Source organism: Rutilus rutilus (assembly GCF_951802725.1).
Source record: "Rutilus rutilus genome assembly, chromosome: 12".
Lineage (NCBI taxonomy): Eukaryota > Metazoa > Chordata > Actinopteri > Cypriniformes > Leuciscidae > Rutilus > Rutilus rutilus.
Window position 1 is genome coordinate 20,902,840 of NC_140217.1, and position 18,257 is coordinate 20,921,096.

At 39.0% G+C, this 18,257-nt stretch overlaps 2 protein-coding genes across 2 annotated transcripts in view; one reads left to right on the forward strand and one right to left on the reverse strand.

Annotated features, from left to right (window-relative positions):
• Positions 1–18,257, forward strand: part of stx8 (syntaxin 8) — a 614,579-nt gene that overhangs the window by 106,887 nt on the left and 489,435 nt on the right. The gene's annotated exons all lie outside the window — the stretch shown is intronic.
• Positions 1–18,257, reverse strand: part of septin9b (septin 9b) — an 83,447-nt gene that overhangs the window by 64,028 nt on the left and 1,162 nt on the right. Inside the window, exons 2-3 of the mRNA XM_084425808.1 lie at positions 1,433–1,697; positions 85–434 (exon numbers count right to left, since the gene is read on the reverse strand). Coding sequence (XP_084281934.1) covers positions 85–434; positions 1,433–1,697 — 615 coding nt within the window. The remainder of the gene's footprint in view (positions 1–84; positions 435–1,432; positions 1,698–18,257) is intronic.

An 18,257-nucleotide genomic window follows, 5' to 3' on the forward strand; every position in this document is an offset into this window, starting at 1 on the left:
TTTTTATGTAAGTACATTGTAGTTAAACACCCAATATACTGTACATGGTGACCAAAAACATAAATATTATTGGACTGTACTTACTATGCCCGTCAGAACCAGGGGATTTCCGTCCAACGTGATTTGGCGATGGACACCTTGTCGTAACCGGCGGATGGTGGAGACTGTCATGACCTCTGTTGTCTGTTGTTTTGGTGACACTGATTTCATGCTTTCTTGCTGATCCATCTCCAGGACTCGGTGGCTCACTCTTTCTGAAGGTGGTCTCTGGGAGTTTAGCACTGGCATGAGGAACAATGGTAGATGCTGCACGTGTGATGGGGGCAATGGTCTCCAGTGTCTTGCTAAAGGTGACTGAGTGCTTCTGGGTCTCGGGCGTCTTACTGTGGCCCAAGACATCTGGTCTCTTCAGGCCAAACCGGGCCGTGCCAGGACTAGGACACAATAACATTTTATCTTTTAGTTTAGCATTACATAATCTGAATTATACAACTGTTAGTTCTGATCTTCTGATCTGATTGGACAAGAGTGCTAATTTTTCATATAACAGCACTAAGGACTGTTTGTATCACTTTTTCACTGTTCACTTGTCCAGCATTTTTGTTGGCTAAGCAGAAACAACATAAAAACTGATGTTTAAAATCTAACTCAAATAGTATTTTCTGGTTTCTAAAACTGTTCAATGTGAGTCCAGAACTATTATACAAGTTTGTATTGTCATATGACTTTGTACAAAAATGTATGATTAGTAGGTTAAATGTCATGAAGGTCCACTCCTAAACCTGAACTTCAGGAGAGCTTAAGCAAATGTTACAAAAATGTACAAAGGAGATTCTACAAATTTGCCACAGTCTTTTTTACTTTTATTCATATAAAATATTAAAGTTAAATTTTAGACACAATATTTGCAGTTACTTTTTATATTTTTGCTTCACCGACAAATGTAGTTCTGTACAAAACCAAAACAGGATCAAAACAGTTACATGTCTCAGAGCAACACACAGTAGTGTTGTTTTGTTCATTACTGAAGGTTTTTAAACAAATTGAGTAAATTATTCAATGACTCATTTAAAACACACAAAAAGAAACTGACTGCTGTATTATGAATATTTGAATCTAAAGAACAGATTTTCTTAGTCTTTGATGCAGTAAATCCTGAAAATATCTTTGCATTTTTTACTCTTCCATGTTCTGACTTTTCAGCATTATTGAAACCAGTCATCAAGTGGCTATAGCCTAGTCTTATTTTATTTTTGTCTGTGAACCACAGAGCTTGCTCATTCAGCTCTTATTCTAACCAAAAGTACTCACAGCAAGACCACACAACTGGAATTGCTAGACAATGCCACACAAGAGAATTTTGGTCTTCTCAATAAAATCTAGTAAATGGCAGTTATGTGAAAATTGCAACGATACATGTACTAGTTTATACCTGGGAGATCCTTCAATAGCTTTGCCGTTGTTGTTGGATGAGATGTCAAAGCCTAGCTCTGTCCTACGTGACACAGGTTCAGGGGTCCTTGCCTTGGGCCTCAAGGTGTCAGGGGGCTTGGTACCATTGGAGCCCAGTTCGTAATATCTTCCACTGGTCGGAGACATGGCTGAACGCTGAACATTGGATGGTACTCGGCGTGTGTGAGGTGATGAAGAGTGCGAGGAGGAGTCCACATCCTCCACTTCAAATGAGCGTTTCAGAGCTGGAGGAAAAGGTCAGATTGGAAAACTTTAAGATTGGAATATAGTGTGTTAAATTCCTAGATTTATCTTCTGTAGTCAACACATGTATAGCCAACCATCAGATTCTAGAGAAAGATTTGAGGTTTGAAATACAAATTATGTAATAATACAAAAGAAGCCATTCATTTGTACTCAACCCAACAATTATATTTTATAGTGTTAGAAAAGTAATGGAAGGCTGAGGGTATCCAGAATGTAGGGCAGGTCGGCCAAACCACAGCAAACATTCTGCAGATGGTAAAAGTGACATGGTACCCAGGGTGCACTTATCAGCACTGAAGAGTTATGAAACACCATTTTACTTTATAATGAATTCTCAGTTGGGTGGAACAGCCAAATTCAGTGCTCTGTCTAAAGATTGGGCCTGAAACAGCAACAACGTGTACAGAAATACACTTTATTTTAGATATCAGTAATTGTAAAAGAATGCAAATTACTGGATAAATGTATATGAATAAAAATATGAGCAAAAACAACATGTACATTCATTCACAATGCACTGCAGTACCGCCACACCCTATACGTAGAGTGCACAGTTTGCGTAAGGCCCCCATCTCTGTTGCTAAAAAAACAACAACTTTCATTCAATATTAACATAAACATAAATGTAAACATTAAAAAATGCATTTTAGGGTGAACGCGGTATGTTTTGGCTGGCTGCAAATGATCATAATTGATGGACAATAATTGCCCTGGAAAAGACAACAGCAGTCTGCTGCTAAGAAGTGAAAAAGAAAAAAGCCCAAGATGAATCCTGTGCATCCCTTTCAGGTATGTTCACAAACATGTGAAACTTTATATTTTTGGCTATTGAAGTTAATGGGTGAGATTAAACATGTTTAACTCCGTTAATATTTTGATTACTCATCTGTCTGATTTGATACTAATGCAATTTATGTCACATAATTTCAATTATTTTAATGTGCATTGTGTTTTATACCATGGTAAAGATATTTGTAGGGCTGTCATGATTCCTCAATTAAATTAAATTGCTTGATTTAAAAATAAAAATAAATCCTTGATTGCAATTTACCTGTGTCAATTGACCAGCAAAAAAACTGGTCTACGGTCTGGTCTAAAATAAATTCTAAGGCTGCACAATATATTTGAAACAAAAATGTACAATAACAACAATAGCTGTGTTTCCACTGTTGGGCCAAAAGCAAGCGTGCTTGTGTGTGCCAATTCTGCTTAGGGCACCCATTTGGCCAGCAGCGGCCCTGATGTACTGTTTATCCTTGAAATAATTACTGGCAGCTAGTTCACCTTTTCTCAGAAGGTCCCATTTGAATTCCTTGTCTCTGGAGGTATTATTTTGCTTTACAAAACAAAAACGTGCCTGTCCTCATGAATCCACACATGAGAGATTCAAAGATTTTCATAATATTTCAGGCAGACTGAAAGGCAATCGCAGACCAATTGTCAATTGTCAATTGTCAACATTTTCATTGTTCTGTTATTAATTTTATTGCCACACCTGCTAATAGCAAGTGATTTATGAGGATAACTGACCACAGAAGGGAAAAGTACAAAAGTTTCTACTTGTGTTTTATCTCCATGGCTGCAACCGTACAGTATGCACTAAGAACACTCTATTCTCCCAATAAACTAAACATCACTCTGGTCAGATTCATTTTAGACAAGAAAACTTAGACTCAATCATAATTGTCTGCCTCACACTGCTAAACCGAGAAACAAATTCATATTAGGTCATATCATATTAGTAAAGTGGCCTGTTGTGTGCTGTTTTGTCATGCTTGTCTGCACCCAGATGTCCTGTTTGGTGCCAGTGCCTGAATGCCAGCATCACTGTTGGAGTGATTAACATTTTTGGCTGGATCACCAAAGGACTCCATGCTTAAGATATATGTGGGATTAGTGTAACAAGTTATTTTTGTGGCCGACCTTATTGTATATGCATTTGCACTGCTCTTGCTAGAGTGCGTTGGTCATCATGGAAATGATCCGCCTGCGTCTGTGTTATTCAATTTGCTCGTCGTCAGTAGATCACGGAATCACACGTAGAACTTTCCATTCAAATCGGTGCTTTTTTGGAATTGTGCTCTCACTCTAATTTGCCCGGTTTATTAAATCTGGCCCCTAGTCTTATATTCCCTTTTTGGAGGAATCAACTCTTTGAATGGAAAACTATAAAATACTTCACATTTTTATAATGATGGAAAACATAGCTAAAACACTTGTGTGACATTTATTTTGACCTTTTACTGTAATGGCATCTGAATAAATGGTTAAACACAAGATTTGCTGAAAGACAGTATAATTTTATCTCACCAACAGCTTGATATTAAACTTAATAGCAGACTGTCATAAACTTTGTCATAAACAATTTAATAATATCTGAACTGCTCATTTAAGTATCTTGTTCACTTCCAGTATATGTTTTATAATCAAATCTGGATATGTGAATATGGTCAAAATAAACCTTACAGTCTAAAAGAGAACACATGCATGTCCAAACCACTGTGCCACTGGATTCAAAATCCCACCACCCAGTTCTTTATGACTTGGGAGAAAACACAATCTCTGTAAAGTTGGGCCAGATATTCCAGAGACAATCTTTCCCAGAGTGCCAAGAAAATCCCTTATAAGTTTCTCACAGTCAGCACACAAACAGTAATGAATAAAGCATGCAACAACACAACATATACACTATGGCATATTATGTATGGCAAATGATTTCATTGTAATGTCACTCAGCACAAACTGATAAACTGTTAGTATTTGTTATTTCTTTGTACAATTACTTTATGCTCAGGTGAACAATTTGGAGTTTCTGAGAAAAGCAACATTTGACTAACAGCTTCAGAGGGAATAATGGAACATCAGAAACCTTTCATAAGATTCATTGCCTGATTTGCAACGTTTCAAGCACTTTTCCTTTTTTTCAAGTCACATAAATATTAGATTGTATTAGACTGTATCTACCTTTGTCCCAGACACAGTCCCAGTCCACTTGTCCCAGATGACTTCCATCATATATATATATATATATATATATATATACACTGTATATCTATTTTTATAGTTAAAAAAAAAAAATATATATATATAAAATATAGTTTTTACTGTATTTTGGATCAAATAAATGCAGCCATGGTGAGCAGAACATACTTCTTTTAAATTTTTAAAAAAAATCTTACTGATCCCAAACTTTTGAACGGCAGTTTAATATTATTAATTATATATAATCTAATCAAGAGTGAGTAAAAAAAGAGTGAAATAAAAAAAACTCCAGATGACATTTGGTCATGTGGGTTAAAAAAAGAGACAGCATTAAGATGTGATGCATTGTTAACATTGTTAGTAGACAAATTAAATAAATTAGTGAGAGTGTGAAAAGTGTGTTTTAAGGAAGTTTAGTTTTTCAAAGGCCATGGGTTAAAAAGTGCCCTTACCTGAAGTAACACTCATTTACACAATTATATTCACATTTTTAGATTAGATTAGATTAGATTCAACTTTATTGTCATTACACAAGTACAGGTACAGGTGCATTTGACTATTACCTGAATTTCTTGAGGTTAGCTTCCAAATAAAACTTGTAAAAAACAAATGAAACAAATAAAAAAAGTGATGCACAACAAACTGACCAGCCTTTCAGAAACCTGCTCCGACTGCTGTTTGTGTACTAAAACAATATGCTTTTAAAAGTTATATGGAGTGACATTTGATGCTGTATCTACAGCTGTTTGGCTGGGTCAAGCATAGCCGAGCTCTTTTTTGGCTTCAGTTTCTGAAGAAAAGCCAGAATGCTTTTCAGGGATTATGGGAGCACTCAGTTTGTCCATCCCACGCACCTGGAATTAAAGTAAAAATCAGAAGAAAAAATAGGATCTGCAAAAAGGAAATCCATGCCAGAGCAATGTGTATGACAGCCTGTAGTTGTTCATGGATATCCTGTAAGCTCTTACTCCAGGCAAAAAAAATCCATTAAAATCTACTGTTCTCAGAAGCAACTGCTCCTAAACCAATTCAAAGCTCTATTAGTTTGACCACGCTAATTTGTGAAGCCCACTTAGACACCAAGCAGGTGTAAGATAAAGAAATAAACAGGCAATTCGATAGTTTGACTAACAAATAACTAAACACATCTAGATGGTAAAAAGTTCAACTTTTGAAATCATATGACCTGAAGTCCCCGGGTCTCTCTCATGAGCAGCACACAATCATTAGATTCAGAACCAGGCTAGCATATGTTAAAGCAGCCAACCTTCACTGAAGCTTTATTTTTCTTGGCTTTCTAACAAGGCCTCTGTGTCAAGGCTTACGACAGCTTTAGGGCAGACCCTACATTAAGATAGATATACTTATATTTCCAGTTCCTTCATAGAACTAAAGAAGCATCAGCTTTCATTTGTCCTACTCGTCAGAAAGGGGCTTAGTGAAGGGAATATGGTGTCAATTAGGAGCCAACAGAAAACAGGCCATAATTTAAAGAAAAAATATAATAATAAAAATGTTGCCTACATAAAAGATCAGAGAACATTGTGAAAACAAAAGGGTTATGGGCAGTATTTGGCCAAAAAGCATGTAAGGAAGCACATTTGGAAAACTCACCAGAATTAAAAACCCATATGGGACACATTACTTGTACGTTCAACATACTAAGATTTGGGATGCAATAATACAAACTTTGCACATACTATACTGCTGCAAAAGTTTTGAATCGGTAAGATTTTTTATGTTTTTAAACGTACAGTATGGAATTTTTCGCCGTTAGGGGTCGCTAACCTCTTTACAATAACAAAGGCGTAGTTTGATGACGCAACATTTATGGATCTTGTCGTCAACGTCAAGCCGACTGATCTAATAATGTTTATGGATGAGTGAATACATCGATGTTTTTATCATGACTGTGATATGAAGCAGTTCGGGATTGCTAAGAGACAACTATCAGCCCCACACACGACGACGCGAGTCCCGTGGATATAAAAGGAATATGGACATTTCATTCTACCGAACTACACGCAAGTGCAGAATTACAACTCACAGGTCAGTTTATTAGACAAATTAAACTTGTGAGGTAACGCAGCGCTGTTTCACTTGGTCTAACATTACACTATTTAACACTAAACTGCATTTGAGTGTGTTGAAATGTATGTGTTAGTTTGTCTGTATGAGACTAGCAGTAAGCTAGATCAACATTAGAATAACATACAGATCATATTCTAACATTGTATCATTGTTGAACTATATAACATTGATTAGTTTTATGTAAATGTAAAGACTTTTTTATCCAAAGTCTGCTTGCCATGGTCCATAATGTTTGAACGAAACAACAACAGCGTGCAGATAGACATTGCGAACTACACAGTTGTCCACGTCTGTCGCTTTGGTTACTATCAGAGGGCTCTGGTTCATAGCTCTGGTTGCTATGGCAGTACGAGCGGAAACCAGGGACAACGCGGATATGACGCCATTGACGGCGACAAAACGGAAATAAAGAAATGGGACATTCGAATTAAATTACAAATTTCTCCTGGTTTGAAAGTTGTTGGAAACAGTCGGGATAATGTAAGTACACAACTAAAAAATATATATAACATAGATATAGTGATTTTAGCTATTTTTAAAGCAAAAAAGTTACATATTGTGCCATTAAAAGAAGTCTCTTCTGCTCACCAAGGCTGCATTTATTTGCTAAAATATATTAAGATATTTAAAAATGTAATTTATTCCTGTGATCAAAGCTGAATTTTCAGCATCATTACTCCAGTCTTCAGTGTCACATGATCCTTCAGAAATCATTCTAATATGCGGATTTGATGCTCAAAAAACATTCATTATTAATATCAATGTTGAAAACAGTTGAGTATTTTTTTCTTTGATGAATAGAAAGAACAGCATTTATTTGAAATATAATCTTTTGTAACATTATAAATGTCTTTACTGTAACTTTTGATCAATATAATTCATCCTTGATGAATAGTATTGATTTCTTTTATGAAGCACTGAGCACGTCTACATCTGAGTCAGACAGCTGCAGCACCGGGCTCTCAACCCGAGCGGAAGAAGCCGCGGAGAGGGCTTCCGCACGGGGAATGAAGGGATCTGAGCTATCAGATGAGGACAGAGAAAGTGCCGAAGCAGTCTCGATCACCTCTGCTTACCCTCTCTGTGAGCCCCACGATCTGAGCGGACGTGGGACCCAAACCGTAGGGAGCGCAAGCCTGGCCGGCTTCATCAAATACAGCCAGGCGGGAGATAGAGCTGACTCTGATAGATAGAGCTTCACAGTGGCCGCAAGCAGCCCCCTCAAGGGCTGCCTGGGCGTGCTGCGCTCCCAAGCAGCACACACACATATCATGTGATAAAACGAGGGCAGGGATGCACACACTTTTTTAACAGCTCGCTTGCCATTTCATAATATATATATTTCACAAACACCACCAAATAGACGATTCACACAACAGAGAGTGCTTGCTGAAGAGCAAAAGTTGTGTTGTGTGCCGGCGCTTCTTTGTAGCTTTCGTGTATGCCGTCACATGCTACGTCATCATGCAGCGCCAATAGGATTGGATTAGTTTCATTCACACTTCAGACGCGTTACGCTAAGGGGCGTTCCCCATAGTGTTGTCATCGACGCAGTGCGAGTTCCCTCGAAAGGGAACTGTAAAATAAAAATCTGAAGTTGAATGAGATTTGCACTTGCAGACAATAGTCATAAATCTGTATTATGAACAAGTAGTCACAAATGTTTAAAATATCATTCACAAAAATACAATGACAGACACAAACTTGTTGTATATAGTTGCACTTATTCTTTCATTCACATTCACAGTACAACCTCAGTTAGGCACTTGCAACTTCTCAAATCAGTCACTGCAATTTAAAACTTCACGTCTTGACTTTTTAAACTGTTTTCACGATATATCGGATGCATAACTAACTTGTGCACTTGCAAACTCAGTGCAGTGGCGGCCAGAGAGAATGGCAGGGCAGGGGGAGGGCGCAAAGCAGTCATTTTATTGGTTAAATGGGAAATGGGACTTCTTTTGTATGTGATAATGTAACGACACCCGCGGCCTCTGGGACGTTCTGAAACTGCTAGCGCCAACTTCTGGAGCGCAGCCTTGCTCAAAAACCTCAATCAAAAAACCGGAGAAGGTGACAAATAAAAAGTAGTTTTCATTTTATTTCCAAGTTTCATCTGTAAGCTCTACTGCCCATTCACCGAAAAGCATAACCATATTTCATTACCCAAGTATTGGGGAGGGCAAAGAGTGAGAGAGTGGAAACCATTTACATATACAAGCTCACCCATCTAGTCACAGACTATGTCTGTCAGGCTCTACCTTACAGATGTAAAAGGAGCATAGCCTTGCTTTAACATCCATTCTGAAGAAGTCAACAGAGACAGGAAGTCACTTCACAACTCATCCACCTCAAACTTTATCCATAGATCTACTTAACCCATTTAATCCCAATTTTTTCTCAGACACAAAAATATCCAAATCATGTGTCATTAGTATCCCTTTGAAACAATCAATCATAATTTTTTTTAATTTTCATGGAAAAGTGTGTGAAAAAGTGTGTTTTATGATCGGTCACAATTGTGACTGGTGGGATACTGTGTTGTATCAACCATTGGACAGACTGAATATAGGTCTATTTGACCTGTGCAGTGTGTTTGTGTTTGTGTTTGTGTTTGTGTGTGTGTGTGTGTGTGTGTGTGTGCGCGCGTGTGCATAAGAGTGTATAAAATCCTTATAAAATCCTTAAGATACTATCTTGAGGCCACGAGATACTATCTTGAGGCCACGGGATAGTATCTTGAGGTCACGGGATAGTATCTTGAGGTCACGGGATAGTATCTTGAGACCACGGGATACTATCTAGAGGCCACGGGATACTATCTAGAGGCCACGGGATACTGTCTGGAGGCCACCGGATACTGTCTGGAGGCCACCGGATACTGTCTGGAGGCCACCGGATACTGTCTGGAGGCCACGGGATAGTGTCTGGAGGCCACGGGATAGTATCTTGAGGTCACGAGATAGTATCTAGAGGCCACGGGATACTGTCTCGAGGCCACGGTATACTGTCTCGAGGCCACGGGATAGTGTCTGGAGGCCTCGGGATAGTATCTTGAGGTCACGGGATAGTATTTTGAGGTCACAAGATAGTATCTTGAGGCCACGGGATACTATCTAGAGGCCATGGGAGACTGTCTGGAGGCCACCGGATACTGTCTGGAGGCCACGGGATAGTGTCTGGAGGCCACGGGATAGTGTCTGGAGGCCTCGGGATAGTTTCTGGAGGCCACGGGATAGTATCTTGAGGTCACGAGATAGTGTCTGGAGGCCACGGGATAGTGTCTGGAGGCCACGAGATAGTGTCTCGAGGCCACGGGATGTGTCTGGAGGCCACGGGATAGTGTCTGGAGGCCACGGGATAGTGTCTGGAGGCCACGGGATAGTGTCTGGAGGCCACGGGATAGTGTCTGGAGGCCTCGGGATAGTGTCTCGAGGCCACGGGATAGTGTCTCGAGGCCTCGGGATAGTGTCTGGAGGCCACGGGATAGTGTCTCGAGGCCACGGGACAGTGTCTGGAGGCCACGGGATAGTGTCTGGAGGCCACGGGATAGTGTCTGGAGGCCACGGGATAGTGTCTCGAGGCCACGGGATAGTGTCTGGAGGCCTCGGGATAGTGTCTGGAGGCCACGGGATAGTGTCTGGAGGCCACGGGATAGTGTCTGGAGACCACGGGATAGTGTCTGGAGGCCACGGGATAGTGTCTCGAGGCCACGGGATAGTGTCTTGGCCATTTAGGACATTTTGATGTTTTTTTTTTTTTTTCAGCTTTTCTTCCTAGACCACTTGTGCGTGTGTGTGTGTGTGTGTGTGTGTAAAGTTAGGTAGAATTAGTTAGCTAGCTAGTCTGTGTGTGTGTGTGTGTGTGTGTATGTGGAAAGTTGCAGTAGGTAGGAAGTTAGGTAGCAGCAGAATTAGCTAGCAGAATTAGCTAGCTAGCTTGTCTTCCTTGGGTCCGTGTGTGTGTGTGTGTGTGTTTCTGTGTGTGTGTCTGTGTGTAAAATTAGGTAGAAAGTTAGGTAGCAGCAGAAAGTAAGGTAGAACAGTTAGCCTATGTGTATTAGCATGTAGATACAATGGGTTATCCCACCGGTCACTATTGTTCTACCGAGTTCTATGACCACATTAAACAGTTGAGTAATTGTAAATGCATATATCAATACTAGACACCTTAAACATGATGTGTACCAAAAATCTATGTCCTATCTTTATTTTAACACACTTTAATAACCTTTTCTTTGGGAGCTTTCTTGCTGCCATCCTCTTCTCTTGGCGCAAACAGGAAGTAAACAGCTCTGGTCATGTGACAATTTACAGTAAACATGCGACACTGCACATATTTCATTGAGACCCTTTATTATTTCAATATCTGCTGGAAATGCATTGATAGATCATTCAGTAACATTTTTATAGCCTTAGAAATGAAAAAAATTTTTACTGTCACTATTGTGACCGGGTTTTTTTTAAATAAATAATAATAATAATAATAATAATATTAATAATATATATATATATATATACTGTATATATATATATATATATATGCTATTAAAAAGGGAGCATAAGCCCTAGCTTAACCCCTATTCCTCGAAATAAGAGAAGGGTAACAGGTGATATTATCTATTCACTTGCCAGCTCCACTCACTGGATATCCATCGGAGAGCACAGCCCTGGGGCATCTCTTCCCCCTACAGCTCGAGCAGCCATGGTCGCCTTCTGCTCATCTCTTCATCTCTTGCAAGAACCCTATTTATATGCTTGGGTGCTTTGTGTGACCTCATCACACTGTGTCGGCCAGTGGTATTGGTGTGAAGATATAGAAACCTAAGTTGTGTCCGAAACTGCTCCCTATCCACTATATAGTGCACTATATCAGGAGTCGGCCATTTTGTAGTGGTGTCCGGATTCTGAGTGAACGACATCATTCCCTACATTCGTTTACTACTTTATACCGATCCTCTCTGAATTCGAGTGTACATTCGATGTACACTTGCTGAAGCACTATTTCCCACAATCCAATGCGGACAGGACTGAGTGCGCGTGAAAGTGCGGGAGCGAGCGAGTTTAAACTTTACAGCTTTACAGCTTTCTTATTTCTGCTTTAATATTTATTGCATGCTAGTTTTAGGGATTTTTCTACCTTTTTTATTAATCATTACTCAAATAAATCATATTACAATATAGAGACAATATTATATAGATTTATTTTATATTAATTTTATTAAAATATATTAAAGCATTAACTCAATTTAATGTGTTTTACTAACAGCCCGGTGTTTTAATAATTTGTGGCATTGTTGTTAACTCTTTAAACTGTAAGGAAGAGATGATAATTTAGTGGTTGATTTAAAAATATTCGTTAATCATCTGTAGGTTGCGTATTCATTTCGAATGTAATCATAACGGTCACCTGAGGGTGCTCAACGACCACGTCATCTATGAGCGTGAGAGTTTCTAACAATTTCAATCGATGAAACTACAAAGCTGGCACGGAGGAATATATAATTACAAAATAAAGTCATTATGTTTGTTATTTTTATTAATATTACTTTATAAAGTAAGTAACATGTAAGATAAAAGTAGTTTTAGCACTACGTGTGACAAAGCCGTTTATGCGACAGCTCTTCGACGCACAGTGTAGCTATACAGTACGTCAGCATCCGAATAGACCCCTTTTCAGTTGGTAAACATGGTGACGTTTTTTTTTTTGGGCAGAGCTTAGGTGGTGGCAGAACAATCCCTCTGGCCGCTTCACTAACGTTAGTTTGCAAGTTTTGTTAGCTTGTTTTTTAATAATGACTGGAGAAAATCCGATTTTATCTTAATGTGCAAGGTCACTCACTGTCCAGGACCGCGATTGTTATTTGCAAAAGTAAATTTTAACGGACATCCCAGATTGGCTGACCCGTACACGCTCATTCAATGGATGGACGATCTGACAGGATTAACGTTAGCGCTACCTCCGGTTGAGTGGCCTGACTTCTACATCTACCTGATAGAGAAACTGAGGGCATATAAATCTTTAGATGCCTATAACTGTACTAAATTGTCACGTACAAGACTTGTGTGGTAGCCTACGATCCGCAATTCTGCCTAGCCAGCGCCAAGGCCAGAGAGAAGACGACAATGTAAAGAGTGACATTATGGTGCAATTTTAATGATGTGAATATTTTCTAGAAATAAAAATTCCAGATACAGCATATTCATTTTTTAACTATGTATTTTATTACCCTTCAAAAGGTTCTTCAAAAAGTCTAGTCACAATCAATCAAAACAATGTATACAATCATAGATGATTCACAAATAATCACAATCATTTAGAAAACATTATTTGATAAAATTTCAAATTGGAGCCTGTACTCCGTCGATTCTTGCACCCAACAACACAACAAGATGACATTTAATAACAATAATAAGAATTTAAGCTCCTTATTATGTAGCCGAATCTGTGTTGGTTTGTATTGGCTGCCTCCAGTTTTCCCTTTGTTTTGCCACCAGCTAACGCTGTGACGTCGGCTCGAAATTGGTCTATTCACTCACTTCATTTCGTTCACTCCTTGCAGATATAGTGCACTCAATACACTATAGGGATTAGTGAATGAGTGAATGAGTGAACGAGTGAGCGGTTTCGGAAACAGCTCTGGTTTCAGGAGGACGCCTCCCCATATAGGAAAATTATGCAGTGTCGAGTTCCCTCAAAAGGGAACTATTGCTGAAATGTAACGACGAAGCTTGGAAACGCACCTCAGATTGTTGGACTTACATACATTATACTCTTGGATAAGCAAGCTGCAGTACATTCCATATTTTTCTTTCAGTATAAATACATATACATTTCAATCTATTTTACTGTAGCATGTCAACAATCACCGCCACTTTAAAAGAGTGTGCATGCTTAAGTGTGCAAGAAAGCCCCAGAGTATGACTTGAGAGGGATAACCCGCAATTAAACACATCAAATAAAGCAAAACGACAGGGATCAAAAATAATGAAGTAGTCCTCAGATGTCATGTTTATTACGGCAACTCTGAGAAAATACATTGCGGAGAAAGCTGCTGACTGAATGAATCGGGATTAAAGTGTATGCAAATTATACTACATGTAAACATGATTTAGGGTATGTTTACATGGCACAGATGTACACAACGATGTTGTGTTTTTTGCATTCATCATTGGGATCATAATCCCCGCACACACACGTAGGCCTATCTGCGAAAACGATTAGAAAATGCTGTAGGCTATTATGAATGCCAGGCCAGTAGTTGGTGTAATGTGAGGTCACTAGAAAATAAAAACTATGCGCCTATAGACTGAACACTTAGTATGCATGTTCATGATGTCACTGTTGTATATCTGCTTTTCCAAAAGCTCCACCTATTGTGGAGAGTGAATTTGCATTTTCCTTCAGCCCATCTGGTATTTTTATATAAGAGTTTTATAAGGTCTGACAAACAAAAACACTTAAAATACTGTACTTATACTATAGTATTGCTTTTGTGCATGCACATACTGTTCATACACAACCTTGAACTCCCTTGTGCATTTAAAGTGACTATTTTCACAGTGTTATTGTAGGGGTGGTGGTACTGAGAGAAACTAATTCGCTACTCTTTCTCTGAATCTCTGTGCCAAAGCTGCGGCTATTCAAAGCCCTTAAACACCAGTGTTTCTGAAAGGTAAGACTGAGTTTTCTTTTATAAAATAGCAGAGTAATATTTACTGATATAATGTTGGTTTATGTGTGTGTTTGTGTACACGTGTGAGGTCATGAGTCATTCAGGATATCCCATACGCCACTTTAATGGAACAAGACCACTACTTGTGGGTCCGGTTTGGAGGTCACTGAACGCAGGATGTTCACTTTAAAGGCTGTAGAAGTTACACAACCATGTGATTAAACTGCTGGATGAGTGATTGTGCAGTTACTTTCAAAGTGATTCAAAATGTGTCCACAGATGCTGCCTGTGAACACACACCATATATGTATCATTGTAACTAGGTCATTGACTGAAAAATACATGCAAATTCACTTACTGTGTGTTCTTACACACCGCTGTGAAAAAATAATTGTGCTTAACTGTATTGAATGTAGTGTACTTCAAATCTTAAAAGTATGTTTCTTAAAAATTTTACTTGCAGATTATATTAAATGAATTAAATAAAAGGGCACTAAAGTGTCCTTAAAGAGAGTTCACATTCATTGTTTCTTAACAGTTAAGTAGACCTTTAAAAAGTACACTTTGTATCATGTTAAATTTACTTTAAAGCACATTTTAAATCATTGTTATTATAATCGCGTACACTGATTTTATAACATGTAAAGTACTTTATTATAACTGTAACTGTCGTGTGTTATTCAATATTCAATTTAAATTTAAATATTAATGTTAGTATACTGTATTTTAAATGTACTGAACAGCAACTTTATCATTACAAATTTATCATTGCGATTAAATATATGATATACAAGTTTCAGTAGAAATTACATTAAAGTATAATTTAGTTTACCATAAATAATCGTCAATACATTTCAAAGACAATAAAAGTAATTATGAAATGACATAAAAATATATATTTAAGCTCTACTTAAGTGGGTCAAAAAGCACTCTAAAAGGTATGCATTTAATATCATTTTAATCTTGAATACATTTTCATTTAATTGCAATTAACATACAATGAAGTGCCCGAACACATTACATTCAGTTCACATTTCAGTATATTCTTTTTTATTTTAAGTATATTACTTAATAAGTACTCTACACTTTATTTAAATAGTCCACTTTAGACATTCTACTAACTATAAGTAACTTTACAATTACATGTCAACTAACTCTCAATAATTTGCAACTAAATGTCAACCAACTCTCATTAGAGTATTAGTAGATAGGTTAGGTTTCAAGTCAGAATAAGTTTGCATGCTTACTCTGTTACTTGTAGTTCAAATGTCTATTGGGGGACCAACACAATAAAGTGTTAGCAGTTTGCAGTTTACTAATACTCTAATGACTTGTAGTTGACATACAGTTGCAAAGTTAATTTTAGTTCTGTTCTGTTCTGTTCTTAGTTGTAAACTCTCAGAGAGTTTAATATGAGAATGGACATGACAATGTTTATGTATTTGGTCTTGGTGGAATAGATCTGCTATGCTGCTGCTGCTACTGTTGTTACTGCTGCTGTTGATTATTTCTGCTGTTGCTGCTGCAGAGCAAGTATGGAGACTTGCTACTGCCAATACATACATAGACATGCTGCTGCTGCACAAATAGCATGCATGATACTACCTTACATTACCTCTATCTACCATTTTATAGGGTGTTCCAGTTTTTTTTTTGGCATCATGGCTTAAAGCTAGTGAACTATTATTGTGTGTCCCTGGTCACCTGACTAGATACCTTACATTTTTTGGCTTGACTTATGTGTATCTGGGTTAGCGAAGTCCAGATTTATTTAACTAGTGTCTTAGCAATGTGTACCTGGGTGCCAACCTTTAGATTTATTTAACTAATGACCTAAACTAGCTATGTGTGCCTGAGCCAATATGGCTGAGCAAATGTGCATTGTGTTGTTAACAAAGATATCACATTGAAGCTGATAGAGATTAAGAAAAAAAAAAAAACAAGTTTGAGTTGAGGACATATCAGCCTGCGTATTTCAAGAGTTGCATGACAGAACTATGTATTTAGTTAAATGTCTAAAGTGGACTATTGAAATAAAGTGTTACCTATATACAGTATGTATATATATGTGTGTGTGTGTGTGCATATGTGTGTGTGTGTGTGTGGCAAGCAGTGCAGGGGAAACGGTGCAAGGCCGGAGGTGCGAGCACTACTGCACTGCTAGAGTCCCACGGAGGAGCTCCGGAAGGATAAAAGGAGGAGTGACGATAGTGAAGGATGGGGTAGAGGACCAGGCCTGTGACATTCATGTTGTGTTTTATTATATTTATATGCAGCAGTCGTCTGTGAGGGGCTGGCGCTTTACTTTCGTTTTGTTATTTGTTTATTTTGTGATTAAAGTTTTATGTTGAATGTTCACCGGTTTCCGCCTCCTTCTTCCCTGAACTTGAACCTTTGTTACATTGGTGCTGAAACCCAGGAGGAAGGAGGAACGCGCTAAAAAAGAGCCCTCGCCGTTGTGGGAAATCCGCGATGCCATCGAGCAGAGCTGAGCATAGACCAACGCAATGAATGCTCGAGGCGGTGGGCTGGAGTAACTTGCTGGTGGGACGGTTCAACTCGCTGCCGTCCGCCTGGGTTGTGGATGGGCGGCTGCCGTCTGAGAGGGGACGGAGGAGTTGCTGCCGTTTGCCTGAGGCCGGAGCCTGTTGCCAGGTGCCGCTGCCAGGTGCCGCTGCCAGGTGACCGAAGCTGGAGGAGCAGTCGCCGTACACCAGGGGGTGGAGGAGTCAGAGGGCAGTCCACCAACACCAACAGTATCCAGCAACACTGGCAGGCATCACAGAGGAGTTCACCCAGCTGGAGGAGGAGTGGATGGCAATGTGTTTTGGGAACTGGACACAAATTATTTTTTGCTCTCTCCCCTCTCTCGCCTCTATCCTTCCTCATACTTCCGTCTCCTTTTCTCTCATCTCATCTGTCTTTACCCCCAGATGTTGCGGCTGCTGTGATGGATTAGAGTGCAGTCTCATTGGTGCCCCGCGGCCCGTGAAGGGCAATGAGTGTATGTGTTAAGCAGGGCGGGGCCAAGAGCCGTGGGAACGGAGCTCTTGCCATCTAAAGTCCCTGGTAGGAGCTCCGGAATGATAAAAGGAGGAGTGACAGTGAAGGATGAGAGAGGACTAGGCCTGGATTTTATGTTGTTGTTTTATGCTTATATACGGCAGTTGTCCATGGGGGGCTGCTGCTTTACTTTGGTTTTGTTGTTTGTTTATTTTTGGATTAAATGTTTATGTGGAACGTACTCCGCCGGTTCCCACCTCCTTCTTCCCTTATCAACAAACCTTGTTACAATATATGTAAGACTTTATTTCGATAGTCCACTTTAGGCACATATACGATTTGTTAAAATTGCATTAGCACAACAAGCTTTCTCTGCTATATTCCACAGCAACAGCAGAGTGTTATCTACATGTAATACATGATCAGTGTTTCTCTCTGTGTGCTTGTTATCTTAACTATGCTTAAGTGTTGACAAGTAACATAACCTTGTGTCTGAGAGGAGACTCAAGGGTTAAAAAGTTAAAGGATTCTGCAACATATCACTTCCAAAACAATCCGGTTTGTTAATTGCCAAGGCAACATGGGCAAACCAATGGATACGCAGAACCAGGAAGTAGCTCTGCCCACAACTTCCTCGATAAAGCTGAACTTACAGTTCGGAAATCTGTTCCCATCCCTGATAACAGACACACACTCCACCACAACACAAACAGCTTTACACACATACTGTATGAGCACCTTTTAACACAAACACACTTTCACAGACTCCATCCATTTCCTTGTCATC